The sequence below is a fragment of the Bombina bombina genome, chromosome 1 (genome assembly GCF_027579735.1).
Source record: "Bombina bombina isolate aBomBom1 chromosome 1, aBomBom1.pri, whole genome shotgun sequence".
Taxonomy (NCBI): Eukaryota; Metazoa; Chordata; class Amphibia; order Anura; family Bombinatoridae; genus Bombina; species Bombina bombina.
In genome coordinates, this window is record NC_069499.1 from 390,801,447 (window position 1) to 390,820,386 (window position 18,940).

An 18,940-nucleotide genomic window follows, 5' to 3' on the forward strand; every position below is an offset into this window, starting at 1 on the left:
AAGAAGGAACGCTTGTTGCACAATTTGGATGTTGTTCGCGCTCTAAAATTCTATTTAGATGCTACAAAGGATTTTAGACAAACATCTTCCCTGTTTGTTGTTTATTCAGGTAAAAGGAGAGGTCAAAAAGCAACTTCTACCTCTCTCTCTTTTTGGATTAAAAGCATCATCAAATTGGCTTACGAGACTGCCGGACGGCAGCCTCCCGAAAGAATCACGGCTCATTCCACTAGGGCTGTGGCTTCCACATGGGCCTTCAAGAACGAGGCTTCTGTTGATCAGATATGTAGGGCAGCGACTTGGTCTTCACTGCACACTTTTACCAAATTTTACAAGTTTGATACTTTTGCTTCTTCTGAGGCTATTTTTGGGAGAAAGGTTTTGCAAGCCGTGGTGCCTTCCATTTAGGTGACCTGATTTGCTCCCTCCCTTCATCCGTGTCCTAAAGCTTTGGTATTGGTTCCCACAAGTAAGGATGACGCCGTGGACCGGACACACCTATGTTGGAGAAAACAGAATTTATGTTTACCTGATAAATTTCTTTCTCCAACGGTGTGTCCGGTCCACGGCCCGCCCTGGTTTTTTAATCAGGTCTGATAATTTATTTTCTTTAACTACAGTCACCACGGTACCATATGGTTTCTCCTATGCTATTATTCCTCCTTAACGTCGGTCGAATGACTGGGGTAGGCGGAGCCTAGGAGGGATCATGTGACCAGCTTTGCTGGGCTCTTTGCCATTTCCTGTTGGGGAAGAGAATATCCCACAAGTAAGGATGACGCCGTGGACCGGACACACCGTTGGAGAAAGAAATTTATCAGGTAAACATAAATTCTGTTTTTATTTACGAAAACGTCATGCAAACGAATGCGCATGCATTAAAAATTAGAATATCGGGAACGAGCAATCAGTATGACGTGAGGAGAGGGTGGAGAGAGGACAAAGGACATAGTGTTGTTACGGGCATATAAGAGGGGCGGAGCGAGGCGGGGAGATGCGGAGCAAACAGGTTACAAAACATTTGGAAAATTGAGGATAAATTACATATAAATATAAAAAAAAAGAATAATGCGGTTTGATCATATATACCTATAGCAGTCTAAATATGAAATTTTAAAGTAAATGAGTTTACCATCACTTTAATCAGGAAATTGTTGTTCCTTCTTTATGTCCTAATCCTTCTTCTAAGAAGGAGCGTAAGTTGCATAACCTGGATGTGGTCCGTGCCTTGAAGTTTTACTTGCAGGCGACTAAGGATTTCCGTCAATCATCTTCATTAGTCATTGTTTTTTCTGGAAAGCATAGGGGTCAGAAAGCTACGGCTACCTCTCTTTCTTTTTGGCTGAAGAGTATCATCCGTCTGGCGTATGAGACTGCTGGACAGCAGCCTCCTGAAAGAATTACGGCTCATTCTACTAGGGCTGTGGCTTCCTCATGGGCTTTTAAAAACGATGCTTCTGTAGAACAGATTTGCAAGGCTGCGACTTGGTCGTCTCTTCATACTTTTTCCAAATTTTCCAAATTTGATACTTTTGCTTCATCTGAGGCTGTTTTTGGGAGAAAGGTTCTTCAAGCAGTGGTGCCTTCCGTTTAGGTTCCTGTCTTGTCCCTCCCTTTCATCCGTGTCCTATAGCTTTGGTATTGGTATCCCACAAGTAAGGATGAAATCCGTGGACTCGTCATATCTTTGTAAAAGAAAAAGTAAATTTATGCTTACCTGATAAATTAATTTATTTTACGATATGACGAGTCCACGGCCCACCCTGTTATTTTAAGACAGATTTAGGTTATACTTATTTTTTTGTAAACTTCAGTCACCTCTGCACCTTTAGCTTTTCCTTTCTCTTCCGAACTTTGGTCGAATGGCTGGGGGTGGAGAGGAGGGAGGAGCTATATATACAGCTCTGCTGTGGTGCTCTTTGCCACTTCCTGTTAGCAGGAGGATAAATCCCACAAGTAAGGATGAAATCCATGGACTCGTCATATCGTAAAAGAAATTAATTTATCAGGTAAGCATAAATTTACTTTGTACAGGCTTTGGTTCGTATCAAGCCTATCATTAAATCAATTTCTCCTCCTTGGAGTCTTAATTTGGTTTTGAATGCTTTACAGGCTCCTCCGTTTGAGCCTATGCATTGTTTGGACATTAAATTGCTTTCTTGGAAAGTGTTGTTTCTTTTGGCCATCTCTTCTGCTAGAAGAGTTTATGAATTAGCTGCTCTTTCTTGTGAGTCTCCTTTTCTGATTTTTCATCAGGATAAGCCAGTTTTGCGGACTTCATTTAAATTCTTACCTAAAGTTGTGAATCCCAACAACATTAGTAGGGAAATTGTTGTCCCCTCTTTGTGTCCACATCCTAAGAATTCTTTGGAAAGATCTTTACATTCTTTGGATGTGGTGAGAGCTTTGAAATATTATGTTGAAGCTACTAAAGATTTCAGGAAGACTTTTAGTCTATTTGTTATCTTTTCTTGTTCTAGGAAAGGTCAGAAGGCTTCTGCCATTTCTTTGGCATCTTGGTTAAAGCTTTTGATTCATCACGCTTATTTGGAGTCGGGTAAATCCCCGCCTCAGAGGATTACAGCTCATTCTACTAGGTCAGTTTCCACGTCCTGGGCTTTTAAGAATGAAGCTTCAGTTGATCAGATTTGCAAAGCAGCAACTTAGTAAATGTATGCAAAGAAGACTAAGTTCTACCATTTTGATGTTTTTTCTTCTTCAGAAGCAGTTTTTGGTAGAAAAGTTCTTCAGGCAGCTGTTTCAGTTTGATTCTTCTGCTTATAATTAGTTTTTTTCTTTTCCTTTATAAGATTAAAACTTATGATTTGGGTTTTGGATTAATTTTTTCAGCGTAATTGGCTGTCTTTATTTTTTATCCCTCCCTCTCTAGTGACTCTTGCGTGGAGTTCCACAACTTGGGTATTGCTATCCCATACGTCACTAGCTCATGGACTCTTGCCAATTACATGAAAGAAAACATAATTTATTTAAGAATTTACCTGATAAATTAATTTCTTTCATATTGGCAAGAGTCCATGAGGCCCATCCGTTTTATGGTGGTTAGGATTTTTTTGTATAAAGCACAATTATTCCAATTCCTTTGTTTATGCTTTTGCTCCTTTATTTATCACCCCACTTCTTGGCTATTCGTTAAACTGAATTGTGGGTGTGGTGAGGGGTGTATTTATAGGCATTTTGAGGTTTGGAAAACTTTGCCCCTCCTGGTAGGATTGTATATCCTATACGTCACTAGCTCATGGACTCTTGCCAATATGAAAGAAATTAATTTATCAGGTAAATTCTTACATAAATTATGTTTTTCAGTTATGTTTTGCCTCAAGCATGGAGTAGGTGAAGCTCTGAAGTGTTCAGTCTTTACTTTAATTGATGAGGTTCTCTAACCTCATAAATGTTTCCTTGACAGAAGAGTTCAGCCAGGGCAGTTGAAAAGCATATATAAATGTGGAGATGTCACAGCTTCCCCTAGATGAAATGTACATATATGTGACAGTCCTCTGGTCTACAATGTGCTCCTGCGGAAATGAACAGAAGGTGTAGGTATACGGTAAGCTGCATAAGTATCAGACCACTCATGAATCCAACTCCTTCTATGCTGGATAGGGGAGAAACCAAAGGATAGAAACAACCAATAAGGGCCCAAACAAATGCTAAAGATACACTTTATTCTTGTTAAATAATAACAAGAAAAACACTGCTACATTAACACACTCAGACGTCTCTAAGTGTGATTCACTAAAATACGTAGATTTATCTGCAAAGGATATGACACATATAGACCTGGTCTATACTGGACATTGATCTGCCTTCACTTACGGCTGACATCTGCCCTCTCTTTGTGGATACCTAGCGGGACAAGTGCTATTGGGCTATGCAGTTAATACAACGGCTTATTATAGCTTCAGCATAACCTTTAAACTTTTTACTTATATCACTGGCCAGTGCAACTCTATTTTGTTCTATGCTTTAAGGTGGTATCCCAATATACTGGGATCACAGGATAAGACTCTGATATACATTACATATATTATAGAGACGTCTGAGTGTGTTAATTTAGCAATGTGCTCCTGCTGCATACTTCCTTAGAACTGTGCTTGGACTTCCTCGAATAGGTCTTCTACTGAAGGCAGTCTGCAACTGCCCTGATACTAGGTACTTGAAGGTGCTACAGATTAGTAATAAATGTCCCCTTCCTAGACCCTCTAGCTATTTTGTGACCATCTACACATAGTGTTTACATGGCCATCGGTTATTACAAACTACATTTTGGCACTTTTAAGTCTTAAAGTTTTAAAGCGTTCTGCGAAAAATGAGTACTGTGTCTTTAAGAGAGAACAGATTCTGACACAGGATATACAGCCTTACTCGCTGCCACCCAAGCTGCAGACACACTTAGTTTGGTCCTTTTCTTGGATTTTTATGTCCTAATACTGGTGGTCATTATAACTACTGGAATCTTGCTCATTCTTATATGTATTTCACGTTGTTAATGTTAATTTTTTTTTTATATAATCATTTTTATTGAAGTTAGCAAAGAGAAAAGTACAAACGGTATATATCATCAATGAACATTAATGCAAGTTACAGAGCCTGTGTAGTGACAATTTGCAGAGATACATAAACTGCTGGCACAATAAGTTCTGCAAGCATCACAATAATATCTAGCAGCCATATATATGAGACACAGATACAGCATATCTTGCAGAGACACGAAAACTAAATTCTGCAACATAAAAACATGCAAAACCAGAACAGCCTAAAACCTAATTTTTCCCTTATTTATCAAGGATTTATGTTCTATATCGAGAAACCCCTTAAAAAATATAAAAGTAAAAGTGAAGCGTACCCCAACTAAAGTTTAGCAGCCTCTCGTGTACCACGGAAGTTAAATATCAATAAGGGGTGAATGATGGGGTATATAGCAGTAGGGCCCCTCTGGGACCCAACACATTGGTACAATTCTATATATATAAAAAAATATATATATTGAAATTGCAGAGATAAAACATTCTCCATGTAAATATAATGTTAAGACCATAGAACTATATTCCCAAATAGTAAGTGCCAGCCACTCTTGGGCTACTGAAAATATTGTTTCACTAAAAGCAAGGAATTATAAGATGGAGATATTTTTAAGACCACACTAGGATTGTGGTACTGTGATATGGCGTCTATGGGAATATTTATACTATATTTAGTCTAGGAGAAAACAAAAAGAAAAGCAAAAAATAAAGTATTAAGTTATCTGTTTAGAACACTACAGAAGGTCAGTACTAAATAAAGGACCATAAGGGTCTAGTACCTATAGGTAGTAAAATGAAAAACACCTATATTTTGCTATCAACCTTATTAAAAAGGTAATGTAGTAACTATAAATGATACATGTATAACAGTTTAACACTTAGATTGCAAATAAAGTATCTCCCCTTGTCAAATAGTATACACCTCAAAAGCATAGCCCCAAATGTAAAATAACAGCCTCTATTGGACTACCTGATATCAGAATTTACTAGAACAAAGGGGAGATGAGAAGGGAAGAGTATTTATAGAACCACTTTTAGATCCTTGGAAATTAGAAACCAATCTAAGTAAGAAATACTGAACTTGCATAGGCCACTTTTGGACCTCTAGAAATTTAAGAAAGTTATAATATATATATTATGGAGTGCGAGTTCATAACTAGTGCATGAGCTTAAGGTTGGGCAGAGGCTACTTAACTCTGCCTAATGGTTACGGAGGGTTACAATTACCCCTAGCCGTAACAAATCAAAGTATGGGGGGGGAGCAAAGTCATTGTAGGGCCACTCCTTTTGGGCATGCAGGTATGGTACCATGTAGTGTATAGCAACCTATACGATAATAACATTATTGTAATATGGAGTGAAAAAATAAAGCCAATCCCAAGCCCTTGCACTATATATTCTACACAGATAAAATTATTTGACTCTCTATAAATGTTCTTAAGCAATGGATTATAAAATAAATAATAGTTATATTTCCCATGCAGCTCAAAGTCATCCGTATAATGTCTTACACATGCAATAAGAAACATAATACACAGCTATTGTGTCTTGTTGTTCCAGTGCTAAAAGTAAAATTTGATGATATGTTGATCAGTATAGAGCTGCACAGCCAACAGTGCTTATGCAATGGCTATCTTGGGAAAGGGCTGAGAGATTAAACTAACATCTCTCCCATATGTATAAATAATATAGGGCTATTCAGGAGTGTGCCAAGTGACCCCATATTAATAGTATTACCACCTTTCAACGTACAAGGAGCAGATCTGCGGCATGTTACCAAAATGGTGACCATAGTTTAAACATAACATCTTAGGAGTCTGGGTCAATCTAGTTACAGGTACCAGCTGGCAGGTCCTGGACGCCACAGTCAAAGCCACTACTTGTCCTCAATTAAGCCAAGAAGCAGACGATCAGGGTATCCGGAAAACCCTGTTAGACGCTGACGGTTTCAATAGCGGGAGACATTACCATCACAGACTGCATTGTGAGGCGGGTAACGCTGAGGAGTGAGCGCCATACCTGAATGCTCTTTTATGTTTTTATTCAGTAAGTGCAATATTATTTGCGTGCATTTGTATTAATAAAATCTACACTTGAGTCTTGCTGTGCGCTCTCTCTTTCTTTTCATAGTTACAGAGAGCGCTAATGTGTGCAAGGCTTATGAGAGGATTACAACATAACACCATCCCCAGTGACCAAGGCAGTGAAACACATTAATACATGACAGCGCCTTAGGAGTAAGCAACCATGAAACGTATTATAAGGCACACAAGGTAACATATTAACCTATTAAACAGCTACCCATCATCCCAAGAAATGAGGTTTGCAGCCCATATTCCAGCTATATCTATATGCCCTATTAAGCAGTTCATCCTGCCCAAGGGTCATCATGTACAAAACTCAATAGGGCAAATATCCGATGGTATATAGGTCAACATGCATATAGGGCTAGACTAAACTTATTCCATTCTTGCCCCACAGGGAGGCATCGAAAAGCATGGGTCACATTGGTAAACCATCTCAGATCTTATACTTGGGGGTCCCGGGCAGTGGAACAGCAAAATAGCAGTTCTTGTCGTTTCTGAAAAGTTAGGCCAGTCACAGAGACAAAGAAGGCTCCCCACACAACAGTCAACACTGTTAATTTGGCAGTACCTCTTCTGGTCTATGTTGCTAGGGCCTTCAATAAAACCCTTATCGGGAGGTCTCATTTCCCGCTCAGGAGAGTTGGCCACATCCCCCCAAGCAGTCAGTGAAGACCATCCCCGATCATATCTCCACATTTGTGCATTCGGTAGAAGATCCTGTGAACCGCACAGGACTATGGATTTCAGAGAGGCCTTGATGGGGCTGCAATCCTTTAAAGAAAGCTCCAAAGGCTCAGGAAACCCTTTTTCTGGGGTTGAGTGAGAGAAGGTAGCACTAGCTAAGCTTCACTCTATTGCCCCGTTGTCTCTAGCAATCAGGCCCTCTGTAGAGCTAGATCACTGTGAAGGGGGAAGCCACAACTCAGTCAGCGGCATTTCCCGTTGTCGAGCAGCACCATTCGCTGGAGAGGGTACTGCCAGCAATGATATGATCCGATCTACTTTTAGGCATATCTGCGCTTCACGCTCCTCCATACATACAGGTCTTGATGGCAAGGTATAGCTCCTCCATATCGAAGTAGTTGAACGGAGCGATCGGTAACCTGCAAAATGGCCGCTCTTTAGTCATGCAGCGTGTGAGCAGTAGTAGAGAAAATGCTCAAATCTGCAGACTCAAGTCCTTTCATCCCCTTCGGACCTTGCAATAGTGTTCTCTAGCTCATCCGCTGCAATTTAAAGGTGAATTGAGCAATATTGAGCGGTCTTAAGGTTATTGAGATGTATTATGCTAACGGAGCTCTCTCAGTGTGCAACCTCTCAGACTCCTGGCTTGCTCCGCCCCTGTTACTGTTAATTTTATGTTAAATGCTTGAAAGTTTTGTGTAAGTTAGACCTAATTAAAAATGTTTATTACATTTTATTGCTAGAAATAGGAGATCTCCCATTAATAAGGCATCCCCAAAATGTATCACAAAATATTATAACCAACACTACCAAATTAAAAATATATTAAAGATACACTGGCAGGTATTATTATTGAATCCTATACTGAAAAAGAATTTGGGCCAGGAACAGGATATACGTTTTAGGAGAAATAGGACATTAAAAACTTTGATGGGGGGCCTTTCCAGGTCCATACAAATGTAGGGCAATTGTGTGATGTGCCCACATATTGGTCAGGACCATAAATTATTTTGTAATTTTAATCTAGAACCTATAAATGTAGATTTACCTGTAATACAACATATGTGGTCTACCAATGAAAATGCACATGTAATTTAATCTATATTGGTAGGACCAAAAGGAATATCAAGTATAGATTCAGGGAACATTTAAATAACATTGAAAAAAGTTTTGAACTGCATAGTGCATCATCCCATTTCAAACAGGTCCACAACCAGAGCTCTAAAGACCTAGAAATAAAAATCATAGAATGGGTGGCTCCAAATGTGTGGGATACCAATAGACTATTGATATTCAGGGAACAATAGACGTTCTGGATTAAGAATTTAGATTGTCTGCACACTAAAGGTTTTAATGTGGATTTGGATATTCATGCTTTTTTAATATAAGTAGATCTCAGTCGTACTGTATAGTATACTATGTGCATCTTTTATTGCTTTTTATTTTATTTTATGTTTTTAACTTGCGCCCTTGGTTTATCTCTAAGTTCGAGAGTGCTCGTCTTTATGAAATAAAGACAAGCACTTATTGGGGATGTGTATAAGTAGGTAGAAATATATACTTTTTAATTTATGTTAGCCCCCAATATGAACTGCAAGAATAATCAAAAAGGCCATTCATAAAACTCATCGCTTTAAAGATATGATGTAATGCAGAGAGGCAGGGCCCTATAGGTATAAGACACAAACCTAATACCATAATCTTTACTCCAAGTTCTGTTGAAACGTACGTTGAGATGCTCCTCTCATTTTTTACTTTCTACTGTCTTGGTGTTCCTTTATTTCTCATCTTTCAGGTGCCTAATCACACTTAGCTGTGAATATTGTATCACTACTTCCTGCCCTTATATCTGAATTACTACCCTACAACATGGACTTTCATGGGACTCTACAGAGCTATTCTCTATATTCAAGGAATATATACATTATTTAACCCCTTAATGACCGGACCATTTTTCAATTTTCTTACCCTTAATGACAATGGCTATTTTTAAATTTCTGCAGTGTTTGTGTTTAGCTGTAATTTTCCTCTTACTCATTTACTGTACCCACACATATTATATACCGTTTTTCTCGCCATTAAATGGACTTTCTAAAGATACCATTATTTTCATCATATCTTATAATTTACTATAAAAAAAATACAAAATATGAGGAAAAAATGGAAAAAAAACACACTTTTTCTAACTTTGACCCCCAAAATCTGTTACACATCTACAACCACCAAAAAACACCCATTCTAAATAGTTTCTAAATTTTGTCCTGAGTTTAGAAATACCCAATGTTTACATGTTCTTTTTTTTTTTTTTTGCAAGTTATAGGGCAAAAAATACAAGTAGCACTTTGCTATTTCCAAACCACTTTTTTTTAAAAATTAGCGCTAGTTACATTGGAACATTGATATCTTTCAGGAATCCCTGAATATCCCTTGACAAGTATATATTTTTATTTAGAAGACATTCCAAAGTATTGATCTAGGCCCATTTTGGTATATTTCATGCCACCATTTCACCGCCAAATGCGATCAAATAAAAAAAATTGTTGACTTTTTCACAATTTTTTCACAAACTTTAGGATTCTCGCTGAATTTATTTACAAACATCTTGTGCAATTATGGCATAAATGGTTGTAAATACTTCTCTGGGATCCCCTTTGTTCAGAAATAGCAGACATATATGGCTTTGGCGTTGCTTTTTGGTAATTAGAAGGCCGCTAAATGCCGCTGCACACCACACGTGTATTATGCCCAGCAGTGAAGGGGTTAACTAGGGAGCTTGTAGGGAGCTTTTAGGTTTAATTTTAGCTTTAGTGTAGTGTAATAGACAACCCAAATTAATGATCTAGGCCCATTTTGGTATATTTCATGCCACCATTTCACCGCCAAATACGATCAAATAAAAAAAAAACTGTTACATTTTTCACAATTTTAGGTTTCTCACTGAAATTATTTACAAACAACTTGTGCAATTATGGCATAAATGGTTGTAAATGCTTCTCTGGGATCCCCTTTGTTCAGAAATAGCAGACATATATGGCTTTGGCGTTGCTTTTTGGTAATAATAAGGCCGTTAAATGCTGCTGCGCACCACACTTGTAATATGCCCAGCAGTTAAGGGGTTAATTAGGTAGCTTGTAGGGTTAATTTTTATCTTTAGTGTAGAGATCAGCCTCCCACCTGACACATCCCACCCCCTGATCCCTCCCTGACCTCCCTCAAACAGCACTCTTCCCTCCCCCACCTCACAATTGTCACCGCCATCTTAAGTACTGGCAGAAAGTCTGCCAGTACTGAAATAAAAATCATTTATTATTTTTTTTTTATTTTTTTTTTCATACTGTCTGCAGTCTGCATCCCCCCTTACCCCACAACCTCCCTGATCCCCCCATACATCGCTCTAACCCTCCACCTCTACCTATTTGCCGCCATCTTGGGTACTGGCAGCTGTCTGCCAGTACCCAATTTGCCCCCAAAAATAGTTTTTTTTTAACTTTTTTTAGATTAAAAATTAGATTTCTGTAGTGTAGCTGGCCCCCCTTAATAATCTACATCCCTCCCCCTCCCAGATCCCTTACTAAACAAAGAAGATCCCCATGCATCTGCATTGATTAGATTATTTTTTTTCGGGCATATTTTGCTTGCGCGCGCAGTGTGTGACCTCAGCCATTCTTGGAGTCAATAACTGTGGGGCAGACTTTTTAAGTTGCAATCACCTTCACCCAGGAAAATGGTCCTTGCAAGGTTTTCGACATTCAGATAATGCACAAATTCCTTATAACAATAGAGTGGCCCATGAATGAATGAAGGAAGATACCTTTTATGAGTTGTACTTTAAAAGACCATGATAGGCATTAGTAATGTCAATGTAAAGCGACCTACAATTTTTACTTTTATTTAGACTTCCAAAACCATGAGAACCTGGTATTAGATGGGATAGATGGCGTACGATTAAGGTAAATTCACCAGTAGGACGTAGTAAGAAGCAGGAGGAAGTTTCAATTGGGCGTCTGGAAAAGGGATAACCAAAACCTGCTAAACTCTAATTTTTTAAATTGACAGACTGGTCATAAGAAGGGAAATTTTGATTTCTGTTGTTTCTATCAATTCTCTCAAATTTATTTAAGTACTGTATTATTGATATACATTTACTGTATTTAAAATATGGCTTAGTAAGATCTCTTTAATATGTACATTGACGATGGGGGGGGAGCAGCAATCATATTTTCATGTAGTTTTTATGAGTTCATTATTTAATCGCATAAATTCATCAATCTTTAATCAACTTAATTAAGCTGAACTAAATCAGCATCTATTAAGCTGGAACAGATGCCTTTCGTTTTATTAAATTGAGTTTTCAAGTAGACTCTCTAATATTGCATACAGCTACTCTTTCAGACACACCTTCACCATTTCAAGTATGTATAGGTTGAATGCTTGCTAGAATAGAAACAAGAGAAAAGGCATATATTATATATAATTTTTTTCTGATATTTTTAACTTTATTTTTCTAAATCTAGCCAAGACCAGTTGAAAAGTTGTATTACTCTTTTTAAATAGATTTCTATTCACAGACTGTGGAAGCACATTCCCGTTCTTATGAAAGATAATTATCTTTCAAAAACACACTGCTGATATTGATGAAATAGTTTATTCTGTTTCTAAATAAGTTTTATAAGATGTTAGCCCTATTCATAGACCATAAATTGCTGATCCCTATACGTGTTCAGAGTAATGTCAATAGATGAACCTAATTGGTGGTCTGTAGCATTTTTTTCAGAGCAGATTCCTGATTTACCGACTTTCTATTTCTTGTGTGGCTCCAAAGACTAAGACCACAACCTTTACAGTCCTGGGGCACAGAGCCTTTTGAAATAAAGTGACACCTGGTATCATGTGACAGCTTGCTCAGTCTCCTGTATCCTGCTGTACCAGTGAAAACTTAAAGGGACACTGAACCCAAAATTTTTATTTTGTGATTTAGATAGAGCATGCAATTTTAAGCAACTTTCTAATTTACTCCTATTATCAATTTAACTTTGTTAATTTGCTATCTTTATTTGAAAAAGAATGCATCTAAGCTAAGGAGCTAGACAATTTTTGGTTCAGAACCCTGGACAGAACTTGTTTATTGGTGGGTAAATTTATCCACCAATCAGCAAGAACAACCCAGGTTGTTCACCAAAAATGGGCCGGCATCTAAACTTTCTTGCTTTTCAAATAAAGATACCAAAAGAATGAAGAAAATTTGATAATAGGAGTAAATTAGAAAGTTGCTTAAAATTGCATGCTCTATCTGAGTGTCCCTTTTAACTGTATCCAATGTACTTACTGCACTCACCTGGTATCCCGTGCCTGCTGAGTCTCCCGGACCCTGCTGTACTTGTATCCTTCTGTACCAGTAGCAACTTACTTGTATTTTGCTGTACCTGCTTCACTCACCTGGTATTCCGTGGCAGCTTCACTAATAGAACCTGCTGGATATCCTATGCCTGCTTAGTCTCCTGTAAGTGTTGTACCAGTGCCAGCTTACCTGAATCCTGTTATCACTTTTGCATCTAGTTGGTATCCTGTGCCAGCCTGTCCACCTATAGCTGCTAGACATTGTTCCTGCCTTTCCCCTTGGTACCACTACCTAGATGCTGGACTGATCTCACAGTACCTGACCTTTAACCTGTTCCTGGACTCTGATCTTGTTTGTCCCTTGGTACCTAATTGCTGGACTGATCTCACGGTACCCAACCTTTGGCCTGTTCCTGAACTCTGCTCTTGTTTTACCCTTGATATTGATTATGTTTTACCCTTGGTATTGAATTATTAAAGTGTTTTAAAATAATTATTTGATTTCCTGCATTTCTGTTTCTGCATATTAAGTTATACTTACCCTAACCCCTCACATCATCTGTGCTACTGAACTAAAATTAAATAGTTTCATATCAACAAATTATTTTACTTTATTTTAAGAATGTTTTAGTACAGCTTTAGTTCTCCACTATTTTAACTGGAACATGAGTTCCTGTGACTTCATATAAATGATTCACTTCCCCAAATGTTCTATGTTCTGTCCTGAAGACCATTTTAGGACATAAGAAGGATCTTCTCCTGAAATAATGGTTGCCGAATCATTGATTATGAAGTACACAGCTTTTCTGACAAGTTGGTAGAAATGTCCTGCAGAGCATGGATTCTCAGATTTCTTATGTCCATCTTTTTTTTGTGTGTGTGGGTAGTTTTTGCAGACCTACCAGTGCTAAATATGCTTTTTCCAGAGTGAGAAGAGACACAATTTATATTTACAAAAACGTATTTATTTTTGTGACCACCATGTGCATGCTCTGTTGCTTAGTTGTGATTAGGTTATCTTCTCTTCTCTTTCTAAATATGGCTGTAAGCAAAGTTATACACAAAAAATGTTAAAGGTGGTATATAATAGAAGGGTTAAAGGGACAGTCAACACCAGAATTTTTGTTGTTTTAAAAGATAGATAATCCCTTAATTACCCATTCCCCAGTTTTGCATAACCAACACAGGTATAATTATACACGTTTTACCTCTGTAATTATCTTGTATCTAAGCCTCTGCAGACTGCCCCCTTATTTCAGTTCTTTTGACAGACTTGCATTTTAGCCAATCAATGCTCACTCTTTGGTAAATTCACGTGCATGAGCTCAATGTTATCTATATGAAACACATGAACTAACACCCTCTAGTGGTGAAAAACTGTCAATGCATTTAGATTAGAGGCAGCCTTCAAGGTCTAAGAAATTAGCATATGAACCTCCTAGGTTTAGCTTTCAACTAAGAATATCAAGAGAACAAAGCAAAATTGGTGATAAAAGTAAATTCGGAAAGTTGTTTAAAATGACATGCCCTATTTGAATCATGAAAGTTTTTTTTGGACGTGACTGTCCCTTTAAGCACTCCTTAAATGATTTTGATTTTTCTGCCTAATGCAAGCTGGGGTGAGACTAAACAGTTCTGAATACAATGCTACCTGGATTGTGGAGAAGTTGATTTAACAGAAAATGTTTCCTTATCTGATGCATATACATGCTGAACGCCACTTTTGTTACATTATCATATAAAATATATTTACAATTTAGAAGTATATAATGATTAAAATATTTGTACAGAAATTGTCAGCAAGGAGATATTTACAGTCCACTGCAATGTAATTGATCAGCAGCTGTCTTGTAACAATAACTTGATTTTAGATATAGCAATATTACAAATCCAGTTCAAATTAGAAATGTTTTATACTTTTAAATATTATGGGAAGAATATGCAGCTGATGTGTATTTTTACAGGGTTGATTTTAGTTAATGTGCATTTTACCAGGCTTGATTCTGATAATGTAGTTGGAAAATAAACAAAATGTAAATTTACTGATGTGTTGCTATTTGGGAAATTACAGGTGATATGTCTTCAGTGGGAAGTACCTTGAATAACCATCAACTATCTCATCTTCATTCGTTACTAAGCAACGCTCAGATGTTCCCTGCAAACTCGCAACAGCAACTTATTCAAGGGTGCCAGAATCAACATGTATTACAAGGGCATGCTCCTGGGCCGACTAATACTATAAATCCAATGGCCTGTTTGTTCCAAAACTTTCAGGTAATGGTAAATGTAACTAAATAATTGGTTCCACAAATATATGAGCGCGCACACATACACATATATATTTTTATATATATATGTGTGTGTGTGTGTGTATTTTACATTAACTTTTTTTTTACTGTCAGACAAATGCTTTTTTATTCTTTTTTTTTTTTTTTTTGGAATAGTGAAACAAACTTTTGAACTAGCTAGTTTTTCTAAACAAAATAATTATGCAGACCATATATCTAGAAGGATATGAATAAGCTACAAAATTATAGAAGTAGTCTGCATCCCTTTTGGGTTCCTACATATAGAAAAATGAAAGGGACATTCTGGTCAAAATGTAAATGCACATAGATTAATTGCATCTTTGAATAGAAACATATTTGCAATATACATGTACTGGCAAAAATGCTTCTAGTTAAAGTTATCACTGCTTTAGTTTTAACATGTTTCTGTGCATGTGAAGCATAGTTAGATATTCTTAGTGCATCAGCATTTTAAATACTGCAGCTGCTCAGAGAGCCTGTGGGGCTTGTATCATGTCAACAATTAACAAATTGAGTCATTACCAGATGGTACAAGCACCTTATGATCTCTGAGTAAGTGCTGCATTTACAGTGCTAATGCATGGTGCATACCTAAATACACTTTTGAAACAGCTATAGCTTTTATTAAAATCATGTTTGCTAATGCATGTATATTACATAAATGTTTCTATTCAAAACTGAAATGCATCCATGTAGATTCCATTTTTGGCTGGAATGTCCCTTTAAACACAAATTGTCAGCTGCGTGATAATGGACCCTCATATCTGAAAATAATTTTGCAATACATAGTGGTTTATTTTGACAAGTTGATTATTTTATGTTTTTTCTTTTCACTGATTTCCTCCAGAACAAAATAAGCTTTCTAACCAATCACTAACTTATAGACATGTATAGGATTTCTTTCCTTTGGCATGGAGAGTCCACGAAACATTTTAATTACTAGTGGGATATTCACTCCTGGCCAGCAGGAGGAGGCTAAGAGCACCCCAGCAGAGCTGTTAAGTATCACTTTCCTTACCCATAATCCCCAGTCATTCTCTTTGCCTTGATCATGGGAGGATGGCGAAGAATGTGTCTGAAGATTTTAATCCTTTTAATAGGTACTTTTCCGTGCAGTCACGGCAAACAGTGTGTCCAGCACCAATGTGCTTAAATAGGAGCACGCTGCAGGGTCCGGTATTCACCTCAATTAAGTCAATATACAAAAGACAGCAGCACCAATTCCTCACAGCAAACTTCTGTGTTTATTAGGACATAACCAACAGGGTACAACAACATTTTGGTCCATGTCAATCTCTTTAGTAAGATTAATGGTGGCTATTAGCAGTAAGAAGACAGCGAGGTAACATTATTGCTACCCCTATTATAGAATGCCAGAGTTGGTTACTCTGTTCTTTCTTTGCTATAGGTCCCTGGTAGATATGGTGAAGCTTCCACACCTCAGAAAACAGCTCCTGCCTGACAGAGCAGTATCCACAGGTAAGTGCTTTCTCTTCTAGGTTTGAAGGTACCGGCACTATAGGGGTTAAATCCTTGTGGAAATCTGTTTTAGGGGCACTGCTTTTATGTAAAGAGGCATCATTTTTTTTATTGGGGGCTCACAGATGGAGAGTGTATGAAGTCTTTGACAGGTGTTTGTTTTACTTCTTACTTGTTGCAATCGCTTTTTCAGCTCAGCTTATTGGCCCAATCACTTTTTCTGTGCCGCTCTTGGTTTTCGCCCCATTTTCTCCAACATAGGTGTGTCCGGTCCACGGCGTCATCCTTACTTGTGGGATATTCTCTTCCCCAACAGGAAATGGCAAAGAGCCCAGCAAAGCTGGTCACATGATCCCTCCTAGGCTCCGCCTACCCCAGTCATTCTCTTTGCCGTTGTACAGGCAACATCTCCACGGAGATGGCTTAGAGTTTTTTAGTGTTTAACTGTAGTTTTTATTATTCAATCAAGAGTTTGTTATTTTGAAATAGTGCTGGTATGTACTATTTACTCAGAAACAGAAAAGAGATGAAGATTTCTGTTTGTATGAGGAAAATGATTTTAGCAACCGTCACTAAAATCCATGGCTGTTCCACACAGGACTGTTGAGAGCAATTAACTTCAGTTGGGGGAACAGTGAGCAGTCTCTTGCTGCTTGAGGTATGACACATTCTAACAAGACGATGTAATGCTGGAAGCTGTCATTTTCCCTCTGGGATCCGGTAAGCCATGTTTATTACGATTGTAAATAAGGGCTTCAAAAAGGGCTTATTAAGACTGTAGACTTTTTTTGGGCTAAATCGATTGATTATTAACACATATTTAGCCTTGAGGAATCATTTTATCTGGGTATTTTGATATAATAATATCGGCAGGCACTGTTTTAGACACCTTATTCTTTAGGGGCTTTCCCAAAGCATAGGCAGAGCCTCATTTTCGCGCCGGTGTTGCGCACTTGTTTTTGAGAGGCATGGCATGCAGTCGCATGTGAGAGGAGCTCTGATACTTAGAAAAGACTTTCTGAAGGCGTCATTTGGTATCGTATTCCCCTTGGGGCTTGGTTGGGTCTCAGCAAAGCAGATACCAGGGACTGTAAAGGGGTTAAAGTTCAAAACGGCTCCGGTTCCGTTATTTTAAGGGTTAAAGCTTCCAAATTTGGTGTGCAATACTTTTAAGGCTTTAAGACACTGTGGTGAAAATTTGGTAAATTTTGAACAATTCCTTCATGTTTTTTCGCATTTGCAGTAATAAAGTGTGTTCAGTTTAAAATTTAAAGTGACAGTAACGGTTTTATTTTAAAACGTTTTTTGTACTTGTTATCAAGTTTATGCCTGTTTAACATGTCTGAACTACCAGATAGACTGTGTTCTGAATGTGGGGAAGCCAGAATTCCTATTCATTTAAATAAATGTGATTTATGTGACAATGACAATGATGCCCAAGATGATTCCTCAAGTGAGGGGAGTAAGCATGGTACTGCATCATTCCCTCCTTCGTCTACACGAGTCTTGCCCACTCAGGAGGCCCCTAGTACATCTAGCGCGCCAATACTCCTTACTATGCAACAATTAACGGCTGTAATGGATAATTCTGTCAAAAACATTTTAGCCAAAATGAACACTTATCAGCGTAAGCGCGACTGCTCTGTTTTAGATACTGAAGAGCATGACGACGCTGATATTAATATTTCTGAAGGGCCCCTAACTCAGTCTGATGGGGCCAGGGAGGTTTTGTCTGAGGGAGAAATTACTGATTCAGGGAACATTTCTCAACAAGCTGAACCTGATGTGATTGCGTTTAAATTTAAGTTGGAACATCTCCGCATTCTGCTTAAGGAGGTATTATCCACTCTGGATGATTGTGACAAGTTGGTCATCCCAGAGAAACTATGTAAAATGGACAAGTTCCTAGAGGTGCCGGGGCTCCCAGAAGCTTTTCCTATACCCAAGCGGGTGGCGGACATTGTTAATAAAGAATGGGAAAGGCCCGGTATTCCTTTCGTCCCTCCCCCCATATTTAAAAAATTGTTTCCTATGGTCGACCCCAGAAAGGACTTATGGCAGACAGTCCCCAAGGTCGAGGGAGCGGTTTCCACTTTAAACAAACGCACCACTATTCCCATAGAGGATAGTTGTGCTTTCAAAGATCCTATGGATAAAAAATTAGAAGGTTTGCTTAAAAAGATGTTTGTTCAGCAGGGTTACCTTCTACAACCAATTTCATGCATTGTCCCTGTCGCTACAGCCGCATGTTTCTGGTTCGATGAGCTGATAAAGGCGGTCGACAGTGATTCTCCTCCTTATGAGGAGATTATGGACAGAATCAATGCTCTCAAATTGGCTAATTCTTTCACCCTAGACGCCACTTTGCAATTGGCTAGGTTAGCGGCTAAGAATTCTGGGTTTGCTATTGTGGCGCGCAGAGCGCTTTGGTTGAAATCTTGGTCGGCTGATGCGTCTTCCAAGAACAAGCTACTTAACATTCCTTTCAAGGGGAAAACGCTGT

General features: G+C 38.2%; 1 protein-coding gene across 4 annotated transcripts in view; it reads left to right on the forward strand.

Annotated features, from left to right (window-relative positions):
- MBD5 (methyl-CpG binding domain protein 5) overlaps nucleotides 1-18,940 on the forward strand; it is a 902,668-nt gene that overhangs the window by 591,232 nt on the left and 292,496 nt on the right. For all 4 annotated transcript variants that reach the window (XM_053698283.1, XM_053698282.1, XM_053698284.1 and 1 more), the window contains one exon: nucleotides 14,721-14,923. In XM_053698283.1, coding sequence (XP_053554258.1) covers nucleotides 14,721-14,923 — 203 coding nt within the window. The remainder of the gene's footprint in view (nucleotides 1-14,720; nucleotides 14,924-18,940) is intronic.